This window comes from Sorex araneus, chromosome 4, assembly GCF_027595985.1.
Source record: "Sorex araneus isolate mSorAra2 chromosome 4, mSorAra2.pri, whole genome shotgun sequence".
Classification (NCBI taxonomy): Eukaryota; Metazoa; Chordata; class Mammalia; order Eulipotyphla; family Soricidae; genus Sorex; species Sorex araneus.
Window position 1 is genome coordinate 43,427,914 of NC_073305.1, and position 25,500 is coordinate 43,453,413.

The window sequence follows — 25,500 nt, forward strand, 5'->3', positions numbered from 1 at the left end:
AGTTGGAAAAAAGAATCAAACCCAGGAAGTGAGATAACCTGGCATTTCCATTAAGCAAAAAAATTATCTGGTTCCTTTTCTTAAATGTGCTGTGACCATTGGGGCTGGAGCAATAGCACAGCAGGGAGGGCGTTTGCCTTGCGTGCGGCTGATCTGGGTTCAATTCCCAGCATTCCATATGGTCCTCCGAGCACCACCAGGAGTAATTCCTGAGTGCATGAGCCAGGAGTAACCCTTGTGCATCACCGGGTGTGATCCAAAAAGAAAAATAAATGTGCTGTGATCATGTGAACCCATGTTATTCTCCACCTAAGACACTAAGACACACTCCTGATCCCTGTCCGATTCCAATGGACTTTCTCCCCTACAGAATGCTTTCCCATACATCCATGTGAGCAGTGTAGCAAAGTTCTTTTAAGTTCTTCAAAGGAAATGGAACCAATGGACTTTGTTTCAGAAGTGTGGAAACAGGCTGTAGTCACACAGTGCTCATGTCCGGGTGCAGGCACTCAGACTCTGCCACAGAGTCCTGTGCTCTTCCTTCTCTCCCACATTATCGCCACCAACCAGTGCCCTGTGCAACCACAGGGCTCTGCCTACACCCAGTCCCCTTCTTTTTGTGCACTAGATTTTTGGTAACAGTCCAAAGGCTTATGGGATGGAGGGGAGTCCTGTATTCACTGCTCCCCTTAGCATCCCATTTATAGCCCCAGAGAGAAGCATAGTTCTTCTCCCAAGAGCATCTCTGGCACATCTAACAAGAAAAGCTTTGATCTGAGCTTCAAGACTCGAAATCTCTTGATCTTTCCCTGTGCACGGCCTTTAGCTTTGAGTGTGGGGGGGTGTGAGTCGCCTGGGACGACTCTACCATTCCTACTCAGTGCATGGGTGGAAAAGGGGTGCCTGTCACTTCCCGTGGGATCTAGCATAAGCCATCTGGTTCCTCTGCTTCCCACAGCTGGGGACCCAGAGAGAACGCCCCCTCGGGGCAGCCAGCCTGATGGTGCTTGTTATGGAGTTGTAACGGGTCTCCTCCTCCCCTCGGGGGCCTCCCCACTCTCTCCAGGTCCAAGACTAATACCCGTGTTTTAAGGATTTGAGCCCTGCCCCTTCTTGCTTGTTCACAGGGGAGTTAGGGAGCATGGATTAGCTCACCTAAGACAGAACCTGCTTTTCTCTGTTTGCGATCACTGATCTGCTCAACGGTTTTGTTCTGTGAATCTACAGGTGGCTTCCTCAGCAAAGGCCCTGCCCACAACCCCTTTGAAGAAATTTGCTTCAAATTTCCTGGGGGTGCAGATATAGCTAGCATCCCAGGCCTCAGGATTTGCCCCAGGATCCCCAAACGACAGAGCCTCCATCCATAATTTGTGAATGCAAACTTATGCTAAATCCACCTGAAGACAATCATGCATATGCCCATTCTGTGCCCACACCTATTTCTGAAGGACTGGAGGGCACAGGCTTTGCTAATGCACCTATGAATAAACTAGACAAGTCTGGATGCAGGATGGATAGGGAGTGGCCAAAGGAGACTTCAGTAAACACAGGTGCCATTAGTCCCCCAGAAAGAGGTGACATTCATTCATGGTTCTGAAGGAAACCAAGAGAGAGGAGGTGACCTGGGGAGCAGGGAGCACTTCCTACACATGGTTTAGACCTTCATTGGAATATCAAAGAAAAAAGTAAATGGCCATTTTATTATTAGAATAAGAGTTCTAACTGCTTTTGAAATCACCAATTAGAAGCATTCATTAGATCTGGCCTATTCAGAAATAAATAACTACATCTGGGTCCTGTGGTGGCAGCTGCTTGAAGAGTGAGGATAGACTTGTAAGAATGAAAGGTCTAGGGAGCATGGAAAAGACTAAAGCAATAATTAGCGACCACATACCAATATTGGAGTTTTAAAATAGAAGTTCATGTGTCACCTGATGTTTTACTGCCCTTTTGCAGATGTTTTCGTTTTTGCAAGCTTATGTATTCATAGCTGAACCTCAATGCTGCAAAGGGCTTTACAGTCTGCTTGACTCATTTTATTCTATAAATACCTCTCCTCTACACAGTGTCCCAAGTGCCTATTTTCTCAAGATTATAAAAATTAATCACTTTGATATATTTAAGCTTTTTAAGGTTTTTGCCCTAATACAACATTTTATTACTTCAAACTTTAAGGTATAAGAAACATCATCCTTAAGGACTTTTCACTAATGATGAATTGTTTTCCCAGTATCAACTCCTTGTAGAATGTGGTGGCTTTGTAATGAGTCAACTTGACTAGGCCGAATCCTAGAATTCTGCATGTTTCTTGTTAAGATGGATCCCAGAAGAGATTCTTGAGAGATATTTGGAGAGTGGAAGTGAAGTGTCAACTGTTTCCTTATTCACTAAGCTTCTTTACTGTCATTTTTCCCACCTCACTGTTGTGGGTGTCAGGCCCACAACTGTTCCTCCGTTTCCACCAGCACTGCCTTCGAGTTTTAGCTGTGTTACATCCCTGTTGAGCTAAAAAGAACTGTCATCTCAAACTTTGTCAGTTGGGGATCAAGGAGTCTACGGACGATACAAAAAGCAGATAAATAATTCCTTCCTGAGAAAAGTCACTGATTCTGGAGTGTGATGTTCACCCTTTGTGCAAAAATCAGAGTTTCTTCTCATGTCCCTTCTCAGCACTGAGTCAATGGGTCCAAAACGAAGTTCCAGAGAAGAAAGTCTTGAGGGATGCATTCACGGGACCACATTTGACCCTCAAAACGCATTAAAAGGGAAAGAGGGAAGCAGGAAGAGAAGCTATACAAAGCTTAAAGTTCAAGGAGTGTATGCTTCACAGCACTGGAAAGAGCAACACAGGGCAGGGGTCAGAGAGTGGGGGGCAAGATTGCAGCGACTTTGAAAAACCTGAGGGAGACTTGGAAGAGCAGATTGTCCTGTGATAGTCACTGGAGAGAGGGCAGGTTAGAACTGAAATACAGGAGTTTTGAGGGAGAGAGCGCTCCCACCACCTCCCACGGGCTGAAGGAGGGGAGGACAGTTCACTAGAAATATGCTTTGAAGAGACTGGCTAATAAAAGAGGGCCCAAAAATAGTGATTCAAGGTTAGAGGTCAAGGGCAAGCAGCAGCTCACATTTTCCTAAATGTCTCTATGTGGAGATTTATTACTCCAGAGGCTTCTTCATTCAATTATCAAATATACGTCTTCTTGATACCATTTCTGCCTGATCCATCACTTCTTATTCTCTATCTCCCCCATCCTAGAAACACTCACAGAGTCACATACACACACACACATATGCACTCCATGTGCACATACTTCCCCCACCCTAGAAACACTCACAGAGTCACATACACACACACTCACTCCATGTGCACATACACCAACATGTGCACATTCACATGTACCACATGCTGCATGCACACACTTCACCCTCTCATGTTGGATCCTTGCTGGCACTGCTTCCGAGCCATCTGAAAGATGCCACCCTGTTGATTAAACATGGAGGGGGGAATTCTCCTTGAGGCAAGAAAGCTTTGGAGGCATTGCTCCAGATATGACAAAGGGCAGTACCAAGAGGGGATCCAACACTTTTGCGAGTGCGCGCACACACACACATACATGCACAGACCCACCCACAAACACACACTGAAAAAAGGTTGTCAACAAGCAACCAGTCCTCTAGGGTACATAGTGGTCAGCGTGTCCTTATGCTCCAGACCTCAGGGCATTATCACTGCAGCTGCAGGAAAGAGGAGTTGAGACCTGGAAAACTTGGGTGGAAAGACCCACTGGGCGGGTATTTGGTCCAACAGAGGATTTCAGAATAAATTCTTTAAAAGTGAGTGATGATCATGAGCTGAGGAAGAAGGCAGCTGGAATAGAGAAGGGATCACTAAGACAATGATGGTTGGAGAATAGTTCGAGATGGAAGATGTGTGCTGAAAGTAGGTAAAGGACCAAACATGATGGCCTCTCAGTATCTGTATTGCAAACCATAATGCCCAAAAGGAAAGAGAGAGTATGGAGAAAATCGTCTGCCATGGAGGCGGGGGAAGGGCTGAAAAGGTGTGTATACTGGGGACATTTGTAGTGGAGAATGTGCACTGGTGGAGGGATGGGTGTTTGATCATTGTATGATTGAAACGCAATCATGAAAGCTTGTAACTGTATCTCGGGGTGATTAAATTTAAAAAAAAGTGAGTGATGCATTATTATGAATGAAAACCAATGATGTTTATTTGTTTTATGTTTTGTAAAGAGACAGCAGAGAATTATGAAAACAGCCGAAAGTGGCATGCTTCTGCCCTCCAGAGAAGGAGTCCCAGCACTCTTGGGAGGACACCAAAGACCAAGGATCAAGGGTCCTCTGGGGAGGCTGAGGCATCTTCTCGGGTCTTAGTTGCCCAGGAAGGCGCAGGTATCCAGAAGCTCTGGGGAACACAACAAAGCAGAGATTCAGAACACTGAGCCAACCCGGGAGCATACTTAGACAGACTCTCCCAGGGCACCCTCACTCACTCCGCCCCAGGACTGGAACCCCAGGCAACAAAGCAGCCCAGCACAGAGACCCACCTCACCCCACTGGCCACCAGGCGAGTCACACACTCAGTTCAAAGGCATGGATCGTCCTCTAACTTTTTGAAGGAGAGAAGGTGAATAATTCACAATATCACCTTCATACAAGTCTCTATTTAACTGTGCTTCAGACAAGAACTCACCCATTCATTGCTACTCATCTGCAAATACTCGCTGAGCTCTGCTTTGCGTGAATTGCTGTGATAAGGACTGGGGGCTCAGATGAACAGAGACCCTGCCCGGGAGGGACACAGAGGACTGTGTTTATCATAGGAGTAGCCCGACTGCCACATTTCTTACAGTGGAGTCCTCAAACCACTTGTCCCTAAGATATCAGTTGGCATAAAGCAGAGTTTCTCTGTCTCAGTGCTATGGCCATGTTGCGCTGGGTGCCTCTAGTCTAGAGCGCTCTGCTGTGCTGTGTCTAGGGGCTTCTTTTCAGCTTCTACCACTAGATGCCAGCCCCACCCGGGCATCACCAAATATTCCTCTGGGGGGAAAATTGTGCCTGGTTGAGAAGCACTGATATAGAGACTTTTGCCCTTTTCCAGAAGTTGGGCTTTCGCCTTTCAAGAGGTCGACTCGTGTTCGATTCCTCCGCCCTTCTCGGAGAGCCCGGCAAGCTGCCGAGAGTATGGAGCCCGCCCAGCAGAGCCTGGCAAGCTACCCGTGTATATTGGATATGCCTAAAACAGTAACCATAAGTCTCTCAATGAGAGACGTTACTGGTGCCCGCTCGAACAAATCAATGAGCAACGGGATGACAGTGACAGTGCCCTTTTCCTCAGCTCCACCAAAGCCTCATGTCTTCTTGGTGGCCAGCCAAGAAGAGAAATCTGGATGTCCCAGTGCATGTTAAGGGGTGGGGGGTGTTGCATCCTAAAAACAGGGGCAGTTTCCCTGGAGTCTTAGAACACTCAGCAAGTCCTTCTACGTGTTTTTAAAAGAGCAATGACTACCAAAATGCTTTTTCTGGCTAAACTGTTTTGAGACTTTGTCTATGATTGGTATTTATGATAGACTATCACTTACAAAACATGTCTATACATGTCTTTATATGTATATATACATACACATCAAGAAAAACACTTCATTTTACTGTATAAAATTAGTTTTTATGCCCTCATGATAGTTGTTCTCCACATTATAAAAATGGAGCCTGGTGATTACAGACTGCTTAGTTTTATTCTCTAATTCTTTCCCTTCACCAATAAGATTGCAATTGCCTGACATAACAAGGCATCACTTTGCCTCATCATTATACACATCTTCATGCCTAGAAAATGCTGCGGCCCCTCTCCCCTCGAGCTTCACCCCTAGAGCCTTCCCAGGGGTGCAGTCCTCCACTTACCAGAGCTGGAACACTGCCACAGGTTAGCAGCAACTGTGATGTACTCAGCTCCCAAATGCGTCTCGTAGGTTGCATTGACCTTGAGCTTGGCCAGACAGTCAGTGTTGTCATTGAACAGAAGATTTTTGGTTTCAGACCGGAACAAGCAAAAGGTGCCTGGGCAGTCTTTCCCATTTTTTCCAAACAGAGCCTGTAGCACAGGGGCAGAGGGAAACAGGTGAGGTGAGGGATGAGGAGGGACCACACACGGACACTGCTCCCATTCAGGATCAGCTGGAGCCAAAGCAGTTGAGTTCTGGAGTAGCGCAGCCACCTTAGCTGAGTCCCCCCTGACCCGAGCCCTCCTGTGCCCACACCCCTGGTGGCTGACCCACCCTGTGCAGCGAGCACTCAGGCCCCGCCCCACTGCTGAGTTCACCTTCCCCACTTCCCCTTTTCTTTCTCCCCCATTTTACTGAGAGATCGTTGCCATCCAACACTGCATATACAACTAAGGCATAGGGCACAATGGTTGGATTTGCATGTATTGTGAAACGGTGGCCATTTTTCACTAGCATTCTTCTCACATAGATCAATGAAAAGAACAGGAAAGGAAAAGATTTTCCTCCTGTGGGGCTGGGAAGTCGCTTCTCAAAAGACTAGAGCACTTGCTTTGCATGTCAGAACCCCGGGTTTAATCTCTGCACCATATGGTCACCTGAGAGCCACTGAGAGTTACCCCCCAAGCACCAAACCATGAGTGGCCCCCCAGTCGGATACAGTGGCCCCAAAACAGCAAAAGGAAAAAGTGAATTTTCCTGTGGTGAAAACTATTAGGATTTACCCTCTTAAATTTACTCTCTGTTCTATTACAGCAGCATTAACTTTAGTCTCCATCTTGGCCTTGGGTCCTCTCTAAAGCATCTGCGACTTCATCCCACAGACTTTACGGCAGCTCAATGCTAAGTGAGGAGTTTCAAGATCGCCCCCCAAAGCTGATAACCTCCAGCATTGGGATTAACCAGATTACCCACGGAGGGGTCCACAGTGGAAAGCCTATCGCTCCCTGCTCGTGGCCCTCGGTCGTTCCCTGGGTCTTCCATGGCCAGAGTGCCCCCTCCATGCCCAGGAGGGCTGAGTGGAACCAAACACCATATGGACGGCAGAACTCCAACCGGCCCGGGCTGATACCCAGATAAGGGCTCTGCAGGATGGCAGCGTTTGCACCAATTCTTCCCCATCCCAGGTGACCTAGAAGGATGGTGCCTGCAGGTCCAACAAAAGCACCAATAGGAATCACACACTTCAAGGAAATTGTAGTATTTCCTCCAAATCACTTCCCCGGGATAACTTTCTTCACCCTGTAGACCCTTCGGTAGAGATTTCAGATGCAGAGACCGTGTCTAGAACATTGCTCAGGCTCAGACCTCATATCATCTGAGCAAACCACACTCAGCATTGTGGGAGGAGGCTCAGTGTCTCCCTCATCTCAAGAGCAATAGGAGGGACAGGAAGTGTAACTGCACCCAGACGGGGCAGTGAGCCCAACTCACGGGACACAAGACCCAGGGCAGGTGGCAGGTACACTCCCCCAAGCCTGGCATTGGTCAGGAAACCCCCCTTTCCTCCAGGAGGCCTGGAGAGCCCCCTAGCAGGAAGCAAATGCTGTCGTCCATTCACTCCCAGAAGAGCGAGTCAGAGAAGAAGTCTTGGCAGGGAACTGAGCCCGTGCCTCATGCCACAGCCACCAAACAGGCACCTTGAGTTCAGAAAGGCCAGGTGGGATTGGCGCTTCTTACCTGCTGCTGGAGCAGCACTTTCCGTACAAATTCTACCCTGTCTTTACGAGACATCACTGCATGACCAGGGGCCTTGGCCAGGTAGCAGCTCTGCACCTCACTCACAGGCTTCCGGCTGCCATCGACACACAACAGTTCAAAGTCCGTCTGCTTCAGATTTTTGGCCCATGCTTCAGGGTTCTTTCCTGAGGAGAGAAAGAAGCCAGGCTATATGAAATGGTCCTGCCATCAGACCTGCACAGACAGAATGAGTATTGCCAGGAGTGGACACCTTCCCACCTCCCCGCCACACAAACACAAAAAGCAGTGAGGCACCGAGTGGTACCTCTACCACATGTCTGAACCTGGACCACATGGTGCTCAAGTAGAAGCCAGTCACCAAAGATCATAATGTGGGCTCCACATATGCAATGTTCCAGAAAATGGAAATGAGTGTGGACAGAGCTGTGGACACGAATGCTAATCCGTGTGGGGGGTTATGGGGCTGTCCAGCTCGAGAACCGATTGTGTGCATGGTTGCACAGTCCACAGAGGTGCTGAGGCCACTGAGGTGCACACTCGGGGACGGTGGGTTTGATAGGCTGCGAATCCAACCCACATTAAACAAAAAAGCTCATTTGTTTCAAAAAGAAAATTGTCCCATTGTATATTATTTTCCAGCAAGTTCAAAAGAAAAAAATAGCTGGTTGGTATTCAAAGAGAAATTGTGTCCTTCCATATTCAAATGTCCTTTGAGCACCAGAGAAAGGATAGGAACTTCTGTGTTTAGTCAAGCCTATTATGTTTAGTCAGTTCCAATAAAATACCAGTGAAGCTTAAAATTAAATTTGATAGCAGTCTGCTCCCTGGAGACCACTTAGATTAAGGGTTCATACTTTGAAATATGATTATGTGCATGTCTTTGTGTGTGTGCGGGTAAATATTCATTGTCAGGCCAAGCCATTCTGTCCCTCTGACCTCCCCACTTAATTCAGATCTTGGCTTTGTGTGTTTGATGTTGAAATAATTCCAAATTCACATAAATGGCTTTAATTCTCCTTATGAAAGCTTGGAGGATAGACAAGAGGAAGTGTGTGTGTGAGTAAGTGAGTGAGAGAGAAGGGGGAGAGGAGGGAAGAAGAAGAAGAAGAAGAAGAAGAAGAAGAAGAAGAAGAAGAAGAAGAAGAAGAAGAAGAAGAAGAAGAAGAAGAAGAAGAAGAAGAAGAAGGAGGAGGAGGAGGAGGAGGAGGAGGAGGAGGAGGAGGAGGAGGAGGAGGAGAAAGGTGGAGGAGAATAAGCAGAGGAGGAAGAGAAGGAGAAGGAAGAGGAGAATGAGGAGAAGAAGGAGGAAAGAAGGAGGAGGAAGAAGAGGAGAAAGTGCAGGAGAAGGAGGAGAGAATATTTAATTTCAAAATCAATGTGATACTGATAGTTGACACCATGTTGTACACTGAGGTAATAATCTCTGAATGAAATTGAGCCAAAGTCTAGAGACGTTTCTATGCCTCAGAATGCCAATCCGAGTACCAGGCTGGCTGAGGCCCTTGGCTCTGCTGGCGAGGGAGAAGAGAGACATCTTCACCTACCATCCGTGTTCTGCCCGACGGTGGTGTCTTTCACAAAGGCAACTTCTCCTGCCCCCTCAGCCAGGCACCTGAAATGGTTCAGAAAATAAACATCACCAGAGGAGAGAACTCACTCAAGCTTACATAAATATTTGCAACATACATTCCAGGCCCTAAAACATAGAAACATGGAAAAGACAAAGACCATGATTTCTAGGGAAATATCATGTTATTATACCTCATTTAATGTGAGAGTGATATTTTCATTTTCATAACCATGCAATCATGGATTAAGATGTCCTCCTGATGGACAGTCAGTGGAGATGCAGTTTGGGGCAAAGGGTGGGAGGGACCCAGGGAGAGTTGTGGGGCTAACTCTTCTGTATTAGAAAGGCAGCAGAAAATAGCTGACTTCAAAATTCAGAATCAGCAATATGCTGGACAGATAGAGCTAACACTGGTGGTGGAGAAAAGTTGACATTGGTGGTGGGATTGTTGCTTGAATGCCACTATCAATAACTTTGTCAATCACAGTTCTTTAATTAATTTTTAATTAAAAACAAGAAAAAGAAATATAGAGGTAAGACTGCTGGTGCCAGCTTTCCCTTTGAATGAAATTTGGAGGTGCTTTCTTTCTTTTTTTTTTTTGATTTTTGGGTCACACCCGACGACGCACAGGGGTTACTCCTGGCTCTTCACTCAGGAATTACCCCTGGCGGTGCTCAGGGGACCATATGGGATGCTGGGAATAGAACCCGGGTCGGCCGCGTGCAAGGCAAATGCCCTACCCGCTGTGCTATCGCTCCAGCCCCTGGAGGTGCTTTCTTAAGTATAAATACCAATACTAAAGTCTTGATGTTTCCAGCAAAATAAGACCTTGATGTTGGTCTGTAAAATAAAGAAACTACTGATTTTTAATTCCTCATCAGACACAAGACTATGATATTTCTGAGAGGAAGCACATCACAACTTTTCTGTTTGCAAGTTCTTAGTCCCTTAACAATACTTTTGCACATTCACAAAATACTTTTTACGAGACACTCAGGGGGTAGTTCCAAGCTTCCCCTGGGAGGGGCCCAGGCTCCTCAGCTGATAACAGGAAGTTCCAGGGGCCACTTTGGCCATAGTCCAGAGCAGATGCACAGTGCCATCTTCTGGGGAGATTTAGAGCTGGCGGTTGGAGACTAGGGATGTGGACCAGCAGCAAATGGAGACTGTGCCAGGCAAACCCTAACAGTGTCCCTGAGAAGCAGCACCCAAAGGAACAGGACTGTAAAATACAGGAGATGCAGAGTGCCCACGAAGCACTGCAAGGTTACCAGTGGATTCTGAAAGCTCATGTTTTGGTTTCTGAAAGTGTATGTTTTGGTTTCTTTTTCACTTCAGAGAATAATGTGGCAGTACACCCTTTGCTGTCATTTCGAAGGCCAAACTTAAAGCGAAACCTAATCTAAAACCAGGACCTGGACTGGGGCAGTGGGCAGGGGTTATGGGAAGTGCAGAAAGATCTTTAGACACCACATCCTCTAACTAGCAGAGTTGGAGGCCAACAGATGTTACTGCGGCTCCAGGCCTGAGGTGGAGTGGCCAGAAAGGAGGTCGCACGGCCCCGAGGCTGCTGGCTGGCTGCCCACTGGGGGACCGCCAGGGTGAGCCCTGCTCCTGCCCTGACCGGCCCCTTGGGTGACAAGCTGCTAAAGGACGGGCAGCTGGGTGGATGCTCACCTGAACGCGCCCGTGTAGCCGTGGTATCTCTCCTTGCTGTTGGCTGCGCACTTGTTCTGGCCTTGCTCATCACCAATGCACAGCGCACAGAGGCGGGAACTGGGCTCAGCCCCAGGGGCACAGCTTTGATTAAAGTATTCAGCTGCAAAGAAGGAATGTGGGAAGTGTTCTACTTCCCAAGTCCTCTGCATGGCCTTACTGCCGGGCCGGGGGACTTGCTTCAGTTTACCACCGACCAGGATACACAGAAACACAGATCCACTACCACTATGGACACATCCCCCAGCCTTGAGCACCACCCAGGCCCACGCCTCCCCCCATTCAGCACCAGACTGGAGGTGATGTCAGACACCTCCCGGCCACCTGCTTCTCCCCGAAACACGTGTGCTCCTTTTGCTCTGCCAGAGATTCCAGCCTTTGACCTGGGCGCTCTTTGTGCATCAAGCCTCAGTGCCCAGGTGGCTAGTAGAGCCATGAGACAGGACTGGGCAGTGAAAGAGGAGTGGGAGTGGCCAGCAGGTAGACAGGGCTAATCTGATCCAGGTGAGATGAGTTGAGGGAGTGTGCGTGGGGCGGGGTATGGGGAGGGTGGTGACCGGCCCCAGAAGTAAGATGGATGTGAATCCCTGAGGTCAGACTCAGCCCCTTCACAGTGTGGAGGGAAAAGCCAATCTGCCTAGTCACATAATTCTCCCATCATGGGACAGGTTGGTCCCTTTCCGCAGACTAGGACGCCAGTGACAAGAGGAATCCAGATCTGAACTTCGCAGGAGCCACAAAATAATTAAATAAAAAAATTAAATATCATTGATTTGGGGGACTGGAGTGATAGCACAGCAGGTAGGGCGTTCACCTTGCACGTGGCCGACCCGGGTTTGATTCCCAGCATCCCATATGGTCCCCTGAGCACCGCCAGGAGTAATTCCTGAGTGCATGAGCCAGGAGTAATCCCTGTGCATTGCAGTGTGACCAAAAAGCAAAAATAAATAAATAAATAAATAAATAAATAAATAAATAAATAAATAAATATCATTGATTTCACCACACCTGCTTCCATTCTTAGGATGCAGAGGAACAGACAAGATGTAGGAGGGCTTTTTCCCTGGGGGTGGGTTGGGGAGGCACCTGGGAAGTGGTATGCCAAGAACCCCTCCATGACTCCAGGAGACGGTGCTTGCCCCAGGGCAAACGTGGCCCCCATCAGCCTTCTGGTCCCCTCCCCTGCAGCTCCACAGCAGGACGTATCCAGCCCCCCAGAGCACCAGCCCAACCTCCCTCTCGGTTCCTCACCAAATTTGCAGGAGCCGATGCGGTTGAAGAGCAGACCCATGGGAATGTTCCAGCCTGCAGTCCTGCCCACCGCAGTGTGGCAGGACTTCCTGCCTCTCAGAGAATTCCAGGTGAGGTCAGCGTTTGCCTTCCTGACCACTGCCACACCGAAATAGCCTGGATGACAAAGAGCAAGTCTTACTCCTCCGGAGGCGCTGGCGTGTGGACTCCAGGGCCAAAATAGGTCACAGAGCATCAGCGAATGGGTGAGACAAAAACTGCTCTGTGTTAAGGTGAGATTGAATTGGGCTATGAAATAAGACGGTAAGTAGAGTCGAGCCTTTAAATGATTACCAGGGACTGTCTTTGAATCGACCACACAGTGTCCCCACCCCCCTGAATTACAAACCAACAATTTCCCTTTATGTGTGAGCTACTAAAGCAATGACTGTGGGCCACAAACTTGATGAAGAGCAAGTGTGAGCCCAACCAAGTGTGAATCACCAACAAGACTGACTCACCTTCTGCAGGGGTATTGACACAATCTGAGTCCGTCTCGGAGGATTCTGAAGGAATTAAAAACAAAAGAAAATGTCTTTTACTTTGTATTTTGAGTTTGCTTGGGTCACAGCCAATGGTGCCAAAGCTTGCCCTTGGCTCTTCACTCAGAGATAATTCCTGGTGGGCTCGAGGACCATATGAGATGCTGGGGATCAAACCCGGGTCAGCCACATGCAAGGCAAATGTCCTACCTACTATGGAATCACTCCAGCCCAAGCACTAGGTTTTATTGAGATGTCACAGACTTTCAAGGCTGAACAATGATGCAGAGTAAGATCCAAAGAGGCTGCCCCAGCAGAAATGCAGGCATAGGCTCACCCAGAGTCATGGGCACAGCTGTTCATACCACACTGTTCACAATAGTCACCAACTGGAACTAAAGCAATGCCCAGCCACTAGTGGACAAATCAATTACTGTGGCAGAGTCCCCCAGTAGAATATGAGAGAACAGAGCTATCCATTCACAGGAATAAACAGCACAAATATAACACTGGATGAGAGAGAAAATAAAAAGCTATGATGATGCCTTTCATACAAGCTCCAGAACGAGCAGAATTGATCTGTGTGGCTTAAAGCCAGGAGTCTCCAGTAAGAGGCTGATGACCAAGGGCATGAGGGCATTTGTGAGGCTCACTGTGTCCTAACCTGGGTACTGTGCTTCGAAATGGACCAGCAGAATTGTCATGGAAGTGTACATTATACTCCCCTTTCTGCATGCGTATCATACTTTAGTGGAAAAACAAAATCTTAATTAAGAATAAGAGACCAGGGCTCGTAAGATTACAGCAGGTAAGGTGCTTGCCTGGCAAGCGACCCAGAATGGTTCAAAACCCCAGCACTGCATATGGTCTTCCAAGCACTGCCAGGAGTGATCTCTGAGCACAGAACTAGAAGCAAGCCCTGAGCACCACGAAGTGTGGTCCAAATCCCCACGCAACCACAAAATTGAAAAAAATGAAAAATAAAAAAGAATGGATGACTACTCTATGGTTCATCAGTTCTCAACACCAGAGGTTCTGGGGTAACTCTGCCCTTTGAGTTGTGCCTTCTCCTCTCTCTCATCTGAATGTATCCACCCTAAGCTGGACCCACTCACTGAGTAGGGTTACTGCTCTCTCTCCACCCCCAGCCTCCACCCCATGACACGAAGGAAATAAACCAAGGGGGGACACTGGCCCACTTACGTCGCTTCTCCACCAGGGCAGGCACCAGCCCACACTTGCCCGCCATGTAGATATAACCTCCATCCAAGCTCAGGGCATCCGCGTTTCCTTTCTGCAAAGACATGGCAGAGCTCTGGGGAAAGCTGTCCAGTCACCCCGCTCCTACACCTCTGGAAGAGAACACCTGTCGGGGGCCCAGAGAGGGGCAGTGTTTGAACTGAGTCCTCTAAGGAAATACCTTCGCTGTATTAATTCCCTGCCCACCCCACGCGCCGCACGTGCCATGGCCTGTCACTGAGAGGACCAACCACATGTGGTGCTCGTTCTGTGCTTTGAGCAAACCCCTGTGTGTGCTCCCTGCATTCTCGGGGTGCCTCCTTCGTCAATCTGATTCAATGAGAAGGAAGATGGGGCCCAGGTTCTCCTCAGATCTCAGTTCATTGACATGACGTTCCAAGTGCCACATAGGTTGGTCAAGAAATGAGCAGAAACGATTCATTGGCTCACCGTTAGGACACAGCCTGATTCCAACACCAGAGCATGCGTTCAGCCAGGCTGCAAAGCTTCCCCCCTCAGCCAAGTAATCATTTGTGCATACCCCAACCCTGTACCCTGTAACTGGAGCTATGGATTAAGGATGTGCCAGGCCAGGCTCATAAATGGGAGCTGTGCAGAACAGAGGAAGAGCTAAACAGAGCCCCGGTCATGTACAGACAGCCTAAAATCATGTTTTTAAAGAATAGTCACAGGGTAAGGGGTCGGTGAGCTAGTACAGCATGTAGGGCATTTGCCTAGTATGTGACTGACCCAGGTTCTATCCTGACTCGTCCTATTTGGTCCCCCAAGCACCACCAGGAGTGATTCCTGAGTGCAGAGCCAGGAGTAACCCCTGAGCATCACCAGGTGTGGCCCAAAACAAAACTTATATTCAAATCTTTTAAATAAACCAAATTTATCTTTGATTTGTTTTTGTTTTGAGGGACACACCTGGCGATGCTCTGGGGTTACTCCTGGCTCTGCACTCAGGAATTACTCTTGGCTGTCCTCAGGGACTTCACAGGAAGCCAGGGGTTGAACCCAGGTAAGTCATGCGCAAGGCAAGTGCCTTATCCACTGTACTATTGCTCTAGCCCCAATACACCAATTTTTTAAAAAAAAACAAAAGAGTGAAAAAAGAATATTCACAGGTGAAGTTGGCCATGATAACCCAATAAAGAACTCAAAAACCCCATTGGTCAGTCCAAGATTGTATAACGCAGCTGCCTAGCTGGGCTGTGAAATGCCTGGGTGGGAGATTCTCCCCACTGTGTATTTTTGCGAGAGATCAGTGGTTTGCCTTTTGTTTCATTTTGATTTCCTAGTTTTGTTTCCCCCATTTCCTGCAGAGGTGGGGAGTGGGGGGTTTTCTTAGGCTCAAGAACAACTTCCGAGCGCACCGGCCGTGTCAGTGTGCTCAGGCCACCCTGACTGGCCCTGCCAGCCACGCCTCCTCGCTCCTGCTCACTCCCCAGTAGGGGAAGGTGTGGTGCCGCATGGCAGGCGGGCATGCAGGTGGCACCCACCAACACGGCGGCGATGCAGTCCTCAGAGGTGGCAGCCACGGTGCAGGTCACTGTGTTCTGGCTGTGGGTGCTCCACTGCTTGCACTTGCGCTCCTCGTCACTGCCCACAGCGCACCACACCAGGTGCTTCCTCTGCTCCAACAGCCGCTCGAACTCTGCCGGAGGGACACAGCTGGTGGGGGCGCCACCCCGGCCCCCCCGGGACCCTGCTCCCCCCAGAGAGCCCTTCCTGCTCCAGAGGGAACTTCCTCCCGCTTGGGGCAGGGGTGCCTGGCCTTCCCCCTCCACTCTCAGCATGTCCACAGAGCCCCCTTGGTTTCTCACTCGGGTTCCTCTTGGCTTCAAGTCCACCCTTCCATCCTTAAGGGAATGACTCACCTAATGTGGCTGTGCCACGGGGATAAAGTTCCAGGACAGTGGCAGCCTCCAGAGATGGCCTAAGGGACCTTGAGCACTGCCCTGACCTCCCCGGCCCAGTCATCAACACCATTCACTGCAGCTTCCCGTAAGACCCCAGACAGAAACGCAGCAATGGCGAGGCTGGACCTCTGAGTCTCCCAAGTCAGGCATGGAGCAATGCCCCCCACCCCAGTTCCACTCCCACCCCTCCTGACTCTCGATTGATGTGGGTTTTTCTCATGGGGCAGGGGAGCCTGAGGACAGGGCCATATGGCAGCACTGGCCAGGTGGCGGTCAGCTTGGAGACAGCCCCCCGAATCCCATGTTACACGGTCTGCAAGACCCTGACTGGGTCCACAGATGACTCTTGCACCTGTGTCAGACCTCCTGTGGCCTGGACATAAAGTGGCCGAGACAGAGCAGAATCTTGCTGCCCATTGAGGGGGAATGAAGTGCTCTCTGGGAGGCCCCTCCCCTCACTCACCCCCAACCCCACTTGCCTGCCCCTCGCCCCCACACACACATCACACCAGCCTGCCCTCTGGACACAGGCAGGTCCCCACTCACTTTCATTCAGGTTCTGGATGAATCTGAGGAGGCTGGAACCAATGTACAGCTTAGCATCTACCTTCACGGGGACCCTCGAAAAGCCAACAGTGATGTCTTTAAAGAGCAGGTTCTTCCTCCCACGGAAAGGGCCAAAGAGCTGGAATGCTGGCGACTTGTTTTTTCCAAATTTTTCCTAATTAAGGAAAAGCAGGCTTAGAGTTAAGTAGGGAGGCAACCAAGGAAGACCAGTGTTGAACAGAAAACCTGGAGCCTTGTGATGAGTCAGAGCCAACGTCCTTCCACAGGGCAGTTCATGCCATTCCTGGACCCCGGAGCAGGAGCTGATCCTCTGCCAAGTTGCTAGGGCCCCGGAACCCTGGAGCCAAGAGCATATTCCATATACCCCCTTCCCTGCTCCTGCCCCAGCCAGTGAGACACTGCCCGTGGGCCCTGCCAGAAGGCTTTGCTGTCTTTGAGAGTGTCCTGGATATATCCGAGGCTGCAGGCCGCTGTATCTAAAAATACCCAGAAGCCCAGAGAGGCTCCAGAAGGACTTTAGGTGGGACAGGAAGTTCAGGAGAAAAGGAACCACACTCGCTCAAATGAGAGCAGGTGAGGAGAACCAGGGGTGAGGGTACCTGTGCCTGCTGAAGAAGATTCCAGATCAAGTCCTCTTTGCCATTCACACTCCGGGCCACCACTGCATTCGAAGGGACGCGGGCCAGGTGACACTCTCTGAAGGCATCCACTGGCTTTCGGGTGTTGTCAGGACACAGCAACTCATACTGGTCCCGCTCAGCCTTATCTGGCAGGTTGTCTGAGGGAAGGGGGAGACCAGGTGAGCCGACTGCAGGCAGTGACCCTGACCTGCACCTGCACCACAGAATAAGAGACCTTGCTTAGAGTAGGCAAGATTGGGCATCAGGAAGGCAGGGAGACGCTCCAGACTCTTCCAAAGGTAAAGACAGTGTAGGAGAAGCCTTGGAGGTCAATGTAGTATTCGGTGACAGTATCAAAAGGTCCTGGGGCTCTGGCAGCTGCACCTGACAAGTCATCTGTTTCTACAACAAGCCCACCTAGAAAAGGGTCACTCATGGAGAAAAGGCCTAGGTAAGAGGCCTACCCACCTGACCCAGGTCTCTGGAAAGAAAAAGGAAAAGTTTTAAGGTAGAAAATATAGTTGAGTGATTTCTCAATACTGATACATTAAAAAATAGAAATGTCTGTGTTATAAGTGAACTCAAACCAACTTGGAATTATTCATCTGTATCATCTACAAATTGCTTCAGAGTGTGTAAAGTAACAGAAAGCTTCCCTAAGCTCGGAGCCAAAAGCAAACCCTGAGCACCACCAGGTGGGGATGGGAAAACAACAAAAAATAGTAGAAGACTCTAACATGAGAGAAAAAAACTCAAATTTCTAGCAAATGCATTGAGAGAATTTATAAATTCAGCTTTATAGGTGTCAGATGTACATCATCCTAATTAAGGATGTGCAAATTGATTATATCATTCGCACAAAAAACTAAATCTAAAATCCCTTAAATTGAAGTCATGGAGAAAGGAGGAATACAGGGTGCTGGTGGGTGTGTCAATTCCTCAGAGTGACATAATAATCCAGGGTGGGTATAGTGGCCTGTGTCTCCTGTGGGCCTGAGTAAACTGTGTTCAGTCTACACATGTTTCAATGTGTGGTCCTTCAGGGGCATTCTCCCACAAGACACTCTGTGGTTGTACATAAGGGCATGAATCGCACAACTGGTGATAGAGGTAAGGATGGGGTGACCTAATCTATTATTGGAGAGGTACATAAGTAAAAGCTCACAGACATGTTCCCTGGAGCATTCCTCAGTGGTCAGAACCACTGAACAATAGAGGCTAATCTCTAACAATGAAAGTGTGAAATACACATCACCACAGACAATGGTGGAAGACCGCGTATATCTCAGAGGACACATGTCAGGTACCTTGAAACAGGTGTCCTGGAGAGGATGAGAAAAGTAGGGGGAGAATTCAAGAAAACTGATCATCTAAACTAGGAAATATCATCAGAGAAGAGTTGCGTCCTGCAGGGAATCTTGATACAAGGGAATGCGACAACTGAGGAATCCAACGAGCTCAGGAGCCAGTCAGGCTCCACTAAGAGGTGCGACAGTTCTAGTCTTCTCCCCACTCTTACCGAGCACTGCAGTATCCCTGAGGAAAGCCACCTGTCCGGCCCCGTCCTTCAGACACCTGTGAAACAGACACCCCAGAAGGTCAGCACCACAATCCCCTGAGACTTCCTCCCGCTACCTCCCTTGGTGCTGCTCTCCTGGGGCCAGGGCCTTCAGGGCGTCACGCAAGGCAGGTGGCAGGGGCTCCTCCCTCCAGGTAGATCCTGAGGAAGCCAGGCTCAGAGACAGACCAGAAGCACCTACACACACACACAACCTTTCAGGACTGAGAGGGCAATTTTTTTTCTTTCTATGTTAAAGTGAAAAGTCCCTGAATGTCATGAGGGTAAAGGCCTCCTATGGTTTCCTATCCGTGTGTTTCCTTCTCACAGGATTGCCCGGGCAAGAAACTGAAGGCCTCACTACAAAACCGCCTGTGCCCAGGAGGGAGATGTGAGAGGAGCAGTAGATTCCTCAGCATCAGGGGCAGAGAGGTGAGGTCAGTCAGGGAAGGCGAGTGGCTCTGAGGCACAGGGAGAAGGCTGTGAATGGGAGAGGCCAGGCCCGCGTAGGGCAGGAGCCCAGGTAGGAGAAAATTCTACCCCTGGGAAAGGCCAGCACCAGCCAGGGTGGCCTGGGACTAGTTGCTCCTTCTGTTCCTCCGTGCTAGAGGGGCCAGACAAAGGCAGGAGGAATCTGGGAAAACACAGGGGCAAAGTGAGATCCAGGGTCCTTCGGGAAGCAGCAGGACCACAGGCAAAGTCACTGTTTCTCAGGCTGGTGTAGAGGGAAGGGAGTCCAGAAGGCTAGAGGGGAGCCGGATGGGGCCAAGTGAGCACCCTCGCTGGCCTCAGTTTCTCCACGGCAGCAGCAGACGTCTGCCTCCTCCATGGGCCCCGTGAGCAGGCTGTGATCTGTCTAGGGCCAAGGAAAGTCCTCCGGGCCTGAGTACACAGGACACATCAGCCGCAGCGGAGAAGAGGACCGCTACACTCACCGGAAGGCCCCAGTGTAGCCAAAGTATGGTTCCTTGGAGGAGCAGGCACACTTATTGGCCCTGGTCCCTGCACACAGTTGACACAGTTTGGGGTGCTGCTTCCTGTTGACACAGGGAACACAGCTGGCAGAGAAGAACCCAGCCACAGCTGTAAACATAAAGAAAGAAAACTGTGTGAGGCAGCTCGGCCCCGGGTGGCTACCCCAGCCATCCAGGCAGAGAGCCCCTTCTTCCAGCCCTGCCACCCAGCCTGTGTGAAGCTGGGAGCTCAGAGAGAAGCCCCTGAGCAGCCCCCAGTGACATCTGCAAAGGCTGCTGGCACTGCCTTCGTGCTGGCTGAACACCCACCCCCACCCCGCGCAACCTGGCCTCGGGTTCACTCCCGCCCCTCGCCTGGGGATCCCCAAGTGCCTTGGTTATGCACCCAGAGAGGAAATGCTTGCCCTAAGGTCATCCCCCTTTGCCCAACCCCATCTGACCATCCTGAAGGGACTTCGGTGACCCGTTCCAGTTCAAGACGGGGCGCAGCACGCCCACAGGGACAGTCCACCCCGCCGTCCAGTTGAGGCCCGGGTGACAGGACTTCACGCCTTGCAGGTTGTTCAGTTGGACGTTGCTGCCTTTCTTCGCCACAGCCACGGCGTAGTAGTGGGTCTGGGGTTCTGCAAAGGGGCAGCGAGGATGGAGAGCCTTTAGCCCAGATCCAGGAGAGAAAGGAGTCATCATCCCTTTCAAGCCCCGTGAGACAGGGAAACGCTCACTGCCCTGTGCTCCGGGAGCCTGCTCTGTCCCCTGGGGACACATGGCCTCCTCCCCACCCTAGGGGCCAGTATCTGACCCAAAAAGTCCAGCAACTCCAGCTCCTCAAGTGGCTGCCTGAGATCCCACCTCCAAGACTCAGCCACCCTGACATATCTGAGCTTGGAGTCAAGGCCAAGGTCACCCCAACTTCCTGGTCCCCAGGTTGGACGCACCTGCTTCAGTTCCGTAGACCTCAGCCACTACAGGTCGAAGATTGTAGGGCTCCTGGCCTGCCTCATATATCAAACTGCTACCGAGGGTCACAGCATCTGCCTTGTTTTCCTGAAACCAGAGGTCAGACCAGCTTCAGGAGAAAATCTGTCCCAAACCCAGGCAACTGGGATTTCAGGAAGATCTTACAAAGGATCATCATGTCCTCTCATGACAAGTGACCCACACCAAGGTCCAACTTTGGGAACAAGGGTCACTGGCCAACTTCTTTCACTCCTAAAGTGGGCTGCTGCCCACCTTTACATGCCTGCCCACCCACACTCCCAGGTGCTCTTCCCCAACATTCCTGCTGAAAGTGGTTTTGACAATTCTCACCCCTGGTTTTCTCTCTGTTCTGTTTAAGGTATTTTTTTATGAAACAGAAAATACAAATCACTGTATCACTGTATCACTGTCATCCCGTTGCTCATTGATTTGCTCAAGCAGGCACCAGTAACGTCTCCATTGTGAGACTTGTTGTTACTGTTTTTGGCATATCGAATACACCACGAGCCATGTGGGCGAGTTACTCTCGGTAGCTTGCCAGGCTCTCTGAGAGTGACAGAGGAATCGAACCCGGGTCGGAAACCAACCCTGAGGCCCAGGGCCATTGGAACCCTTCCTCTGTAAGACAATGTGGACTGAAACCAATCAGGATAAAGAGTTTCCCAGAGGTTGGAAACACATCAACTACATATAACAAGAAAATGGAGTTTCATTTGCTTCTCCTGAAGCAACTCTCAGAAAATACAAATATTAAGATTTATTAAAATTATCGGGCTGGAGCGATAGCACAGCAGGTAGAGCATTTGCCTTGCATGCAGCCAACCTGGGTTTGATTCCTCTGCCCCCCTCGGAGAGCCTGGCAAGCTACCGAGAGTATCCCACCCACACGGCAGAGCCTGGCAAGCTACCGTGCGTGGCATATCTGATATGCCAAAAACAGTAACAAGTCTCACAATGGAAACATTACTGGTGCCCACTCAAGCAAATCAATGAACAACGGGGTAACAGTGACAGTGATTAAAATTATCATAGTCAACCATATTTGTCCTCTTGAGCTTATTCTTTACAAGGTCACTTATTCCATTCACAATTCATAGTTTATAGATTGCTTTATTCACCTAAACCACCAAACATTTTCTTTACTCTGTGGAGCCTTGGTTAAATTTATTGTTTGTATAATAATTTATTTCAGATTTGACACTTCAAATAACAAAAGAAGGGCCAAGGAGAAGGGTCCAAAGGGCTAGAGTATATGCATTGAATGCACAAGCCCTAGGTTCAATCCTTGGCACCACATGGAACCACCCTGCCCCCAAAGGAACCTGAAAGGTCCTCTACCTTTGCAAGACCCAGTGCCTTGGTGGACCCTGTCCCTGCAGTATGAGGTGATAACAATTCTCAGGGTTTAGAGGCTAAGATCTTTCTCCAGATTTTCCCCTTAGGGCAACCTTGACTTTTTATCAGCATTATCTATTGACCAAATATGGCTACTGCTGTGTCATACCCACTAATAATTTAAGGGGAGTTCCCAGATTCCCCAGACATGAGCTCTCTACTTTAGAATGTTTATTTCAGCTGCTGACTCACAAACACCCACCACCCAGTAAGACCACAGAGGAGAGCATGCTTCCTATTTTATTTTACTCCCTTCCCTTCCTTCCCCTGCTATCCCATTTGGTCCCTCCCTATGTGTGGCATTTACTTACCGCAATGGCCTGGATGCACTGATGGTAGGAGTTTTTCTTTACACAGGTGAGCAAGAGACCACTCACTATTTTCATTTGTGATTGGAATTTGTCACATTTGACACCTTCTAAAGATGAAGTGGTACACCATCGAACACTTTTCTTAGGAATGGCCAGACAGAGTCCTGGAAGACAAAGGCCAAGGAGTTGGCTCAAGCTGCACAGTCCCTAGAAGGGAGTACCTCATCCTCCGACGGTGTTTCCTCCATGTCTCTCCACCCATATCTAGGACTGCATCCGCTCATTCTCCTTACTGGAGGTTTCTGCTTGGCCTGATAGGCACTTGATGCTAACTAGAGTGGGGGATTCTCAATCATTTGAAAGGCCCATCAAGCCTTGGACTTTCTTCCCTTTATACTGACACATTTCTTGCCTGCCTTTCCCCCCACAAAGAGTGAAGGATTCCTTGTATCCCATTGGAAGGGCTTTTTCCCTTCTTTGGCCCACTGGATCCTAGGTGGTAAACAAGGAAGAGTTACCTGGCAATTGAATCTAAAGGAAGATTTATGATTGGCTGCTCAGAAGTAGCAAATCTCAGTCTAGACTATAGGGCAGACTATAGAGCACTGTAAACTGCAGTGTATGTAGGAGCCTCCAGAGAGGTTAACAAAGAAATCAAGAAAAATATACTTGGCTCCATGTCAGTAACTGCCATAAGTGGTACACACGTGGATTGTGTCTCTGAGTTATTACCTGCACTTAGGTCCTAGATCTTCTGTTGTCTTGGCTTTTGTTGATATAATCTATGTAGTAAGAGAGGAAGCTCTACCAGCTTTGCTCACCCTAAAAACCACATGACTGCCTGACAAAAAGGATCTATGAAAAAAGTCACCAAATCGCATATTGAAATGGAGAAAGATGAAGTGTTTTCCCCCTAAGATCAGGAGCAAAGCAGGGGTGGTCATTCTCACTTCTACTCAACATAGTACAACAGATCTTAGCACAAAAATAAGGCAAGAAAAAGAAATAAAAGCTATCCAGAAGGGAAAGAAATCTCCCGACCCTGAAGAGGTCCATGTTTGGCTCCTCCTGCACAGTCACCCAAACCTGCACTGCACCCCTTACTCAGATGCCAGCCTTTATGGAATCTTCCTGAGAGCACGTGCCCTCAGCTTCCTTCTGCACAACTCTTCGGAGGCAGGGAGGGTCTGAAATATGACCTACCCTTCCCCCCACCCTCAACCCCTACCCCAGAAACCCCTAAAGCAGGATAAGGGATTTAGTCACACCTTGGGTGCTGGTGTGACACAAATTGTAATATTTAAATTTAAAAATCAACCAAGATTTATGGGTCCAGTGACACAGTACAGTGGATAGGGCACTTGCCTTGCATGCAGTTGATCCCTAGAATCCTATATGCTCACCCCACACCCAAACACTACCAGGCATAATTCCTGAGCGCAGAGCCAAGAGTAACCCCTGAGCATAGCTGGTGTAACCCCAACACAAACAACAAAATGTTTTGTTTTGTTTTTTGCTTTTTGGGTCACACCCAGCGATGCTCAGGGGTTACTCCTGGCTTTGCACTCAGGAATTACTCCTGGCAGTGCTTGGGGGACCATATGGGATGCCAGGGATCGAACCCAGGTCGGCCGCATGCAAGGCAAACGCCCTACCCGCTGTGCTATCGCTCCAGCCCCAACAACAAAATGTTTTAAGTACGAATTGAATGTGGAGGTGCAACTGAGCCAGGATGATCCCTGGGATTTACTTTGACACTCCACTGCCTAGGGGCTGGACTCCTCCCCCAGTGCAAGAAGACCCCCTCCCACGTGCCCATCACAGGAGCGACCCCTCCGAAGTCTGAGGGGTAGGGGACTCAGAGCCTGGCAGTTCCTTCTAGGGCTCCTCCTAGTCCTTTCAAGAAAAAAAGCATCTCCATGTCGAGCTCTCTGACAGAAGTGCCCTGTGAACACAACCCTCACCTCACAGCTCTGACCGGTTTTTTGTCTTTTTGATGAAGACCCCCCAGAAAGGCGCTCTCCCAAGTTCCAGTGCCTTGAGAGCAGGAATTGGAACTCTGCCTCCTATATACTACGTCTTGCGGCAAGCTGCTCACTCCCTCGGAGCTTCATTATTCTCCCGCACAAAACTCGGTAACGGCACTATGGGCACCCATCTTCCTAACAGGAGAAAAGTGGGGCGTTGAGAGGGAGGAGGATTCCTGAAGACCTTTGGGAAACTCTGCGCCACTGTGCAGGGAAGTTTTAGAGTAGTTGCAGCTCCCGCAACCGCAGTGCAGGCGGGCGCGCAGAACCAGCCCGGGTGGGCAAGACTTTATCCTGGTGGGCGGGGCCGAGGGCTAGTGGGCGGGGTAAAACCAATGTGGGAGGGACCAGGCCTGGGTGGGCGGGGCCAAGGCCGTGTAGGTGGTACCGAGCTCGGTGGGCGGTACCAAGCCTGGGTGGGAGGGACATAGCTTAAGTGGGCGTGGCCAATCCTAGATGGGTGGGTCGCAGCCCGGGTGGGCTGGGGCGCGGCCAAAGGAAGCCCCACGCCCACCCAGTGTTCCACGCTTGGAGCACTGAATGCCCACCTCACGGGGCACGGGGGCCAGGTCGACCACCCGGCTGAGCGCTGGAACCTGACGGGGTGCAGGTTAAGAGGGCCCACCCGACGGAAAGTACGCGACCACCCCTGTAAGCGGCGGGCATAGGGACCAGATCCCCGCTTGGGGGATGGGGGCGTCCCAGGTACCTGCACTCACCGAGGGCGCTGAGGAATAGCAGGGTGGGGAAGAAGAGCCTCATTTCTGGGGTTCAGAGCCGACTCCCGCGAATGAAGACTGCCACCTGCGTCCCTCTGCACCCCTTTATCCAGGTTGGGTGACCTCACGGGCTTTGCTCCGCCCTCTCCCCCCGCTTCCTCCCTCCTCGAACCGGCTGAGAAGGCGGGGAAGGTGGTGTGGGGAGGAACTGAGCCTGGGCAGGGCTCCGAGCCAGGGGCAAACCAGCCCCTATCTACCTGCAAGTCCTCAAAATCGCCAGGTTCCGCCCAGGATTCGAGACGTTCTTCACGCTCCCCCCTCCCACACACACAAGTCGGCTTAGATCCCCGAGGAGTCGCAGCCCCCAGAATTGTCCTCGCATTCTTCTCCCTGGGGTCCGGAGGTGA

The 25,500-nt window shown here is 50.0% G+C and overlaps 1 protein-coding gene across 1 annotated transcript; it reads right to left on the bottom strand.

Annotated features, from left to right (window-relative positions):
* Positions 1-4,296: 4,296 nt before the first annotated feature.
* LTF (lactotransferrin) lies at positions 4,297-25,191 on the bottom strand. The gene is made up of 17 exons (XM_055136088.1): positions 25,094-25,191; positions 22,348-22,511; positions 20,599-20,707; positions 20,104-20,286; positions 19,625-19,772; positions 18,651-18,706; positions 17,111-17,289; positions 16,471-16,665; positions 15,525-15,659; positions 13,984-14,074; positions 12,760-12,804; positions 12,260-12,415; positions 10,970-11,111; positions 9,266-9,333; positions 7,701-7,885; positions 5,923-6,112; positions 4,297-4,426 (listed from the first exon to the last, which is right to left on the bottom strand). Exons 1-17 carry the CDS (start codon positions 25,134-25,136, stop codon positions 4,392-4,394), a joined length of 2,124 nt encoding a protein of 707 aa, XP_054992063.1. The 5' UTR covers positions 25,137-25,191; the 3' UTR covers positions 4,297-4,391.
* Between the last annotated feature and the right edge of the window lie 309 nt (positions 25,192-25,500).

Bases quoted from the DNA above. Each gene is read 5' to 3' on its own strand.
- LTF (XM_055136088.1), bottom strand. From the start codon at position 25,136: ATGAGGCTCTTCTTCCCCACCCTGCTATTCCTCAGCGCCCTCG. The intron at 15,660-16,470 runs GTCCAGAGGGCA...CGGCTGTTGGAG, and splicing joins GTGAGTGGGGACCTGCCTGT to CAGAGGAAGCACCTGGTGTG. The intron at 4,427-5,922 runs GTAAGTGGAGGA...TGTGTTCCCCAG, and splicing joins GTGGCAGTGTTCCAGCTCTG to AGCTTCTGGATACCTGCGCC.